Below are 8,459 nucleotides of genomic sequence, written 5' to 3' on the forward strand. Positions count from 1 at the left end.
ATCAGGACAGGGCTGCTCCTGCGTGTGAAAGCCTACCTTGCAGCCCCCCATCAAGCTGCAATGCAACCCATCAGCCCAGCCTTGCAGAGACCTCACCAACACATGGTGCTCCCATCCCTGTGGCTGATGACACCAGGGATGCTGCAGGCTGCAGCTGGCACTGCCACCTCCAGAGAGGGGATGGCCAGCATCCTGCAGCCTCCAGCATGAAACTGAGCTGGGCAGTCCTGCCCTGGCAGGGACTGCTCGGGTTCCTGGTATGGAAGAGTCCATGCCCTAAGGGTGCTGGAGGTGGCGTGAGGTGGAGGGGGCTCAGGCAGTCCCCGGTGTGGCTGCATGCATGGTGATGCCTGGCAATATGAGGTGCAGCTCACAGAAGACCCTAGGGGCTGAGTTGGCCTTTGGCAGCTGCACGAGGAGGAGCAAGAAGGAACCACCTACGGTTACTGTATTCTGTAATGGCAAGAAAGGTAAGAAACTAGCAAGAAGCTGTGTCTGTTCCTCTGGCAGGGTGGGCTTCCCCAGAGGATCCTCAGAAGCCCACCGTACTGTGCTTGGCCTCCCAGCCAGGTCAATAGTCCTCGTCCTCCGGGTGGGTGACGTACATGATGGGCACCAGTCCCTTCTCGGAGCCGAGGCTGCACTGCAGCCAGTCACCATCCACCTTGGAGATGACTTGCAGAATATCCCCTTTGTTGAAACTCAGTTGTCCTGCCTCGGTGGCAATGTGATGGCAAAGGGCTTTCACCTCACTGCAAGCAGAGGAAGGGGGGGAAGGGTTCGGTCACCACAGGAAACTCACCCCGCTGAAGCCCAAGTGCTACTGCAGACACAGAAAAGTGAGGAAACCACCTCCCCAGCCAGGCTTCCAGCTGCCCCCCAGCTCCTCCCACCTGCAGACTGGGGTGGATGGATGCACACTCTGCATCATACCAAGCTCTGGAGCATCCCCTGGTCTACAAAGTACAAAGGGAGCCAGGTGTGGGCACAGCCATGCCAACCCCAACCCACCACACCTCAGCACTTGCGGGATGGCCACATGGTGCCACTCACCATGGAGGGTGAGGAGACAGCCCCCGAGCTGGCCGTGCCTCAGGGGGCACTTCAGGTGGCTCTGGCTGGGGGGGCTCCGGCTCAGGAGCTGCTTCTCGCCACATACTTGCCCCCACTGTCTGGGCCACCAGCTGGAACACAGATTTGTCCAAGCTCAGCCAGCCAGAGGGCAACCTGCAAGAAGGAGAGAGAAGCAGGTAGCAGCAGGGAAGCACACCTGCGGGGAAGGGGCAGCCACTCTTATGGCAAGGTCATGCCTTAGAGGTCTGGCTGTGTGCACAAAGTGCAGTGTGGTCCCCAGGGTGTCTCTGGGTGGGGATTGCCTAGCATCCTCCAGACACACCATGGTCTAGACTGCAAAGGACAAGTCCAGTGACTGTAGAAACAGTCAGGGTATAGATGGAGAGGCAGTGATGGGAGGTGTCAGCTGTGTGGGAGAATGTCATGCCTCCTCCTCACCTGTTGTGTGCAACAAGGATGGCTGCATGTTCTGTTCTCAGCACATGTTTTTATGAGGGATGAGGTGATGACAGGAGTCATGCAGAGGGGGCTCTTCCTTTGGGGAGGGAGCTTAGGAGCTGAGGCAGTGGTATACCTCAGGCAGAAGAGGAAAGCCTGTGAAGTGGACTCGGTAGGAGCCAAGGGGACCATGGTGTGGGAGGAATTAAGGCAGGCAGGCTGACAGGGCTGGGCAAGGGTGACAGACTTCTCCATTCACACACTCTGTGTACCACTGTGGTGTAGCCCAGCAGTCAGGTATTTGCCTGACTTCCACCTGCACTGCTGCAACCCCAGCTTAACCAGCCCCTTCCCAGCCCCTTCCCTTTACCTGTTAGGCTGTCTGGGCTCCTTTTGCACCTTCCGGGACCCAAACAAGTGTCCCCACTTAATGGGCTGGCTGTCCTCTGAAGCACTGGTGCTGCTCTCCTCTTGTGCTGCTGCTGCTCCTGCTCTTTGCTGAGCCCCCTTCTCCTTGCTGCGCTTCAGCTCCGTCAGCACAGAGTCTGGGGGGCTGCCCATCCAGAAAGGCCAGCTCCGTTCCTTCAACTCTTCACTGGCTAGGACCTGCTGGGGCTTTTCCAAGGGCTCCTCCACAGCTTCAGGACTTGGCTTGCTGGCAGCCTTGGCCCTCTCCTCCAAGATGCCTTCTGCAATGGGACGAGCCTCTGCCCCCTCCACCACCCCTTCGCGGGGGGGTGGTGCCTTGCGGGTCTCTGCTGGCCTGGGCCCAGCATTCAAAGCCACCTTCTTCTTCTCACAGTGGACGAACTTCGAGCCTTCAGCTGAGCCCTCAATGTAAATCTGAGAGCTCTGCATGAGCTGGTACCACCACCCTGCCTGCTTGTCCTTCTTCCCTTCCCACGTGCTCTCTTTAACCTTCCTGCGCTCTTCCTCCCTGTCACCATCTCCGCAGGAGGCCCCCACCCCCTTGACCCTCTCACTGGCAGCTGGCTGGGGGCTGTGTCCTGGTGAGATGTCTCCAGCTCTGACACCCACTTTGCACACATCAGACGAGGCGCTGCAGCCATCGGGATCCTCACTGCTGCCCCGTGTCCGCATCAGCTGCAGGGTGGAGTGAGCAGAAAGCAGCAGGTCCTGCTTCACACGCAGCAGCTCCTTTTGCTGCTGCTGCTCTTTGCCCATCTGCATCAGGTGGTGCTCAAACAGGAGGTCCAGGTTGAAAGGAAGCAGGGAGAGAGGCTGGAGCAGGAGCAGCAGTTCCTCGAAAAGAGGCTGGCACACGCTGTGAGACAGGCACAAGAAGCCCACAGGCTGGTAGTGTGCCAGGATGATATCTGTAGAGCAGGAGACAATAATTAGAGGAGAGGCCCTTGACACCTTTGCCAAGCCACAAGAAGCTGCCAAAGTGATGGGGAGAGAAGCTGGACACGACAGCTGTGGCTGCAGTGCAAGGCTCTGCACTGGGTCAGGGAGCATCAGATGCTCTGTCAGCTCTGGGCAAACTGGCCCAGGTCCTGCTTCCAGCTGCACCTGCAGCTAGGACCTATCTCTCAGCCTATCCATCAGGATGACCTCTGCCATTAAATACTACCTCTTCCCTACCTCCTGGAGGTGGACAAGGAGCTGCAGATCTTGCCAGTACCCATCCCCTGCAGACAGAGGTCTCAGGGACAGCTGAATACAGTCTCTCCAGGAGCTGAGCTGTGGATCCTCACAAAAAATGGGCTAGCATTTGTACCTGCAGCATTCATCCTTCACTTAATTTGACCACATCAGCAGAGTCCCCTGCCCCCAAGCTGCCTTGTCAGGTCTCACTCCGAGGGAGACAGTTGGGAATAGGATCCGTGGATAATTGGCCCCAGTGAGATAACAAACTTTATCCACAGGCAGAACTTGCACCTTATCCCCAAACCCTTTGCTTAGCCTACATCCTGACAGCCCTAACTATTGCTCACACCTCCAGCTGTTATGATAGCTTGAAAAAGATGGTCTTCTTCTGCTCCAAAAAAACCCAGGGTGCTTCTCTTGTCATACTGCTCAGTACAAAGGCAGGTCTTTCCTTCTGTTTGCTCCACAGAGCAGTGTCGACTGCACACACAGGCCTGGGAAGTGTCTGCTGTCAGCTCCCAAACCTGCCAGAAGATACTGGGCTGGACTCGAGGCAGTGCATGGGGCACAGGCTGAGCCAGCAGCAGTCTCAGAGGATCCAGCAGGTCAAGGGTGTCTGTCTCACTGAGCACTTTAGCACTTAGTCATGCTGCTGCTAGGCATCAGGCAGCTGGGTCATGCTGCTGTGTTATCTGCATGCTCTAGAAACATTTCTGGTTTAAAAGACAGATAAATCTAGTTAAATCTGTTTTTTGTTTGTCAGGACATTTTTCCTTTTCTTTGCATTTCCCACCCCCAAAGGGTTTCAGCTAAGTATGCACATCTCCAGATATACAAAGCTCTCAGCCACTGGACAGGGCAAACATGTGAGGAGGATTAGATCTTGTCTCCTGCAAGAAGACTGAGGGATCTGCACTAGCCTGGGTACTAGATGCAGCTGGGAATGGCATGGCAGGCGAGGTGCAGGTGGAGGCAGCTTTGACTTCCACCTTGCTCTCTTGAGCTGAGCAGCATTCCAACAACATGTACACTGGAACTGTGTGGAGTCTACTCCTTCAGCTCAGAGTAAAGGCAGCTGCCTAGGCTGAGAGACCACCAAGAGACGTGGGCAACCCACAGACCTCAAGCTCCTACCTTCATGGTTGTAGAGGTGGTTGAACCAGAACTCCAAGGACCGGATACTATAGGAAGTGAAAAAAAGAGAAAAGGAAAGAAAAGGAAAGAAAAGGAAAGAGAAGGAAAGAGAAGGAAAGCAAAGGAAAGAGAAGGAAAGAGAAGGAAAGCGAAGGAAAGAAAAGGAAAGAAAAGGAAAGAAAAAGAAAGAAAGAAAAGAAAAGAAAAGAAAAGAAAGAAAGAAAAGAAAAGAAAAGAAAAGAAAGAAAGAAAAGAAAAGAAAAGAAAAGAAAGAAAGAAAAGAAAAGAAAAGAAAAGAAAAGAAAAGAAAAGAAAAGAAAAGAAAAGAAAAGAAAAGAAAAGAAAAGAAAAGAAAAGAAAAGAAAAGAAAAGAAAAGAAAAGAAAAGAAAAGAAAAGAAAAGAAAAGAAAAGAAAAGAAAAGAAAAGAAAAGAAAAGAAAAGAAAAGAAAAGAAAAGAAAAGAAAAGAAAAGAAAAGAAAAGAAAAGAAAAGAAAAGAAAAGAAAAGAAAAGAAAAGAAGAGAAGAGAAGAGAAAAGAGAACAAAGTTAAAATCAATTAATCCCTGCATCCTAGCAGTTCCATAAGAATAAGGGTGGCTGGAAAAGGGAATTTACACAGCATGAAGCTGTGGACCTCAAGAACTGGTGAAAGGACAGTGGCTCACTCCCATCAGCATACACTGACCATAGCCACCCAGTCTGTCATGGAGCCATCCAGTTTGCTTCACACAAGGCATTGTGCAACCACAACCCCTAACAACCTTGTTTCCAGAAGTTTCCTCACCATAGGTTAGTCCCTACATCTTTGGCAGAGCTTAGCTTTGCTGAGAGGGGGTCACACGAAAGAGGCAAATTATCTACAAACATGAGACCACTACTGCAGGCTTGGCCCAAAGTCTGCTGGCATCCTGTGGCAGCAAGGGAGAGCTGGGCCACCCTCAGTGGGGAGAGCAGGGCAGAGCTTGCTCCTGCTTGTAGGTGTCCTTCTGCATTTGGAGATCTTGGGGACTCTGTTGCCACTGCTCTTGCTGACCACTGAGGAGAAGCAGGGAAATACCATCCTAGCAGCGTTCATCCCTGCACCACTGCCTTCTTCTGTTTAACAATGAGTGTAGTGTGCACACCCCTTATCCAGCCTGGAAGGGTCAGCCTTAAGTCCTGGACCAGGGTAATTTCTCCTTCAGAGCCTCATGCACCAGGATGCACTGCAACTCCAGAAAGCAGTGACATAAACAGGGATTTTCAGAAGTAATTTATCCATGTCATGTCTATCCCTGTATGAACCCTGACAGACAGACTCTTCCCACTTCATATTTTGGGGCTAACCCAAGCTCACAATGCTCTTCAGTGGGCTACAGCCACACCTGCTCAGTCCTGGCCTGGTAGGGCAGGTTTCGATCCTTCTGAAGTTCCCTAAGTCTCAAAGTTTCTTCCACCCCTCCCCTACAGCTGGGGTGCAGCTTCCCAGGTTACTTAAGCCTTTTAACTGGCAACTGTGCCTGCATCCAGCCAAGGACCAGAGCCAGCCCAGGGAGCCTGCTTACTTGAGGAGGCCAAAGATGAATGCGTTGAACCTCATGGTGTGGTTGGTGAGCTCTGTGTACTGGCTGATCTTGCTATAGAGGCTATTCAGCAACTTAGTAGAGGGGCCTATGGAGAGAAAAAAATATTTACATTAGTTGTGGTCAGCAAAGCCAAAGAGCACCATGGGAAGCAGCATCAAGGGAAAGACAGTCATTGGCTGGGTGCCCATGCCTGTATGTGCATTGTCCCTCCACCAGAGAGCTTCAATGCCACACAGATCTGGTTCACAAACTTGAGGGACCATCATGACCCTTGGCTCAAAAGCAGCAGGTAAACAATATTGTGGTGGGTGGTTATAATTTGGGGTATCTGCAATCAGAGCTGAAGATTTGCCACAAACAGGCTAGAAGGCTTCCCAGCCCTGGATATAAGCTCTTCATGATGCAGAAATCACTGTGGTCCTGCCATCTGTAACCTCAAAGGAGTTCTCCTGGATGGTGGCCACTGTCACAATCTGGCATTCAGTCTGGTACTAGCAGAGGCTGCAAGTATTTTGGGAATGCTTAAGACAAATGAGTTGTGTGTGCAAATTTTCTCATAGATCAGTTTAGAACACAACTCTGCCTTATATAGTGGCTGTGCAGGGCTAAAGGTGAAGGTCTAGAAACTTCCTGAAAAACCAGAGGGGAAAAAAGTGCGTTATTCTGGGGAATTTTTTCTTTTTTTCACAGGCTAGAGCCTCTTACAGGAGAATGTGGACATTTCAGGGGAAGTGTCAATAAATATCTGGGCAGAATAGAGCAGTGTCTCTCCCACCTTGCAGCAGAAGGTCAAGCTACACCCTATTCTATGCAGGGGGCTGGGTATTGTTCTGCATCCCCTTCCTTACAGCCAACCTTCCCCAGCAGCTCCCAGCCCCAACACAGGAGTACCACAGAGCAGTGGGCATCCCTGCACACCCTCCATACCTAGCTGGGTGGATGCCTCCACCACGCTCCAGGGGATGTTCCTCCTCTGGCCTATGATCATGTCCAGGACGTAAGCTTTGAGCCCATCACTCAGGATGTCCCGGACAGCAGGGCACAGGTATTTCAGGATGAGATGCCCCACGTTGGGGCTCACAGAGCTGTTCCCAAGTTTGGCCTAAAGGACAACAGGCAAAAAAGAGAGTGCTGTTAACTGCTCTACAAGGCATGCAAACAGTCCTGCCCCACTTGACTACTACAGGCACCCATGAAGTAACATCCAGGCTATGATGGTGCTCAGCTGCTCCTGGAACAGGCAGGTGCTTCCCCTTCACCCTTGCTCACTCATAGAACAGTTCTGGATTGCTTCCTGCAAGGTCTGCCCCAGGCTGGGACGAGGCAACAACTTGGGAAAAGAATATCTCTGCTTGGGAAGAAGATATCCCACGTGTAAGGGATGTCTGATTCTGACTACAGGTATAACAAGGCTGTCCTGTTGGAAGAAGAAAAGAGCAGGGAGTTTTTCTCCTGCTGTAGATTTTGCTGTTTCTATTTTTGAAGTAGGAAGCAGCAAGCGACAGAGGAACTCGCAGCACTGACGGGTTAAGGAACACTTAACTCAGTGATATCAGAGCTATAATTCCTAGGGATTACTATAAATAAACAGAGTGAGGGAGTGAGAGCAAAATGGATGGACAGAGCCCAGGCTGAGGTGAGGAAGCACCTAAGAGCCCAGCATCAGCAGAGAAGGGTCATATACTGCTGCATTCAGTCTTAGAGCTGCTGAGGGGTCAATCTGAAGGGGTCAGCCCCAGGCCTTGCAAGTTATGTTGGAGGTCCCAGGCAGTTTTGTTCAGGGCAAAGATTTTACCAGCTGAGCTGGAATTACACTGGCCAGTTGGCACAGGTCCACAAAGGCCCTGAACTGAGACTGAACTTCTGGGTCAGGAATAATCCCATCAGATCCATTCAGCGTGGGAGCATCAGGGAACATGCTGCCTTTTGGCAGGTGAGTGCTCAGCCCTCGGCACACTGATGCCTAATGAAACACCAGGTCAAAACCACAGTGTTGTCTCGTAAGGAAAGTAATGGGGGAATGTTGCAGTCATTCCCCCATCAACACTGCAAGAACAGGAAAATTACTGTGAAGCCTTAAAGGGCTGTGGGTATCCCAGACAGCTCTGGTTAAGTGCACAGCAATCTCTGCATCAGCAAAATTGCAATTAGGGGGAAAATTACCCTGGGCTCTGAGATAAGAGTGAATAGGCTTGGAATCTGTTCCAGTCAGGTTTCTCCTTGGGGATGGTACTCCAGGAGAGCTGCCATGTCCAAATAGTGTCACATTGCTGCCCTAGGGTCCCCCACGGCTGAAGAAAAGCATTCAGCTTTGAGAGGAGGCACCAGAAACACACTGGGTTTGCACAGGACTGTAAACACTGCCTGGTACAAGCAGAAGGGAGCTTGCTCTGCTTCTGTGTTATTCCAGAACAGGGAAACACAGGCCAAAGACAGCTCCACAGGCAACCTAGAGGCACTCTGAAGCTAGTGTGTTCGTGGTAAGGGCCATGGGGGATGTCCACCTGTCCCAGGTGTGCAACGACTGATGCACACTTTATCATTATGGAGGCCTGTGACACACTGAGGGACTGAGGACACTGCACTGTCTTGGGATGGGTGGAGGAGAAACACAATTCTTCACTATATGAGAAATGG

General features: G+C 51.6%; 1 protein-coding gene across 1 annotated transcript in view; it reads right to left on the reverse strand.

Annotated features, from left to right (window-relative positions):
* Positions 1-571: 571 nt before the first annotated feature.
* The window catches only part of RUSC2 (RUN and SH3 domain containing 2), an 18,339-nt gene continuing 10,451 nt past the window's right edge, over positions 572-8,459 (reverse strand). The window contains exons 6-11 of the mRNA XM_010003045.1: positions 6,750-6,924; positions 5,802-5,907; positions 4,258-4,304; positions 1,883-2,849; positions 1,054-1,227; positions 572-752 (exon numbers count right to left, since the gene is read on the reverse strand). Coding sequence (XP_010001347.1) covers positions 572-752; positions 1,054-1,227; positions 1,883-2,849; positions 4,258-4,304; positions 5,802-5,907; positions 6,750-6,924 — 1,650 coding nt within the window. The remainder of the gene's footprint in view (positions 753-1,053; positions 1,228-1,882; positions 2,850-4,257; positions 4,305-5,801; positions 5,908-6,749; positions 6,925-8,459) is intronic.

Source organism: Chaetura pelagica, unplaced genomic scaffold (genome assembly GCF_000747805.2).
Source record: "Chaetura pelagica isolate M959 unplaced genomic scaffold, ChaPel_1.0 scaffold758, whole genome shotgun sequence".
In the NCBI taxonomy this organism is placed as follows: Eukaryota; Metazoa; Chordata; class Aves; order Apodiformes; family Apodidae; genus Chaetura; species Chaetura pelagica.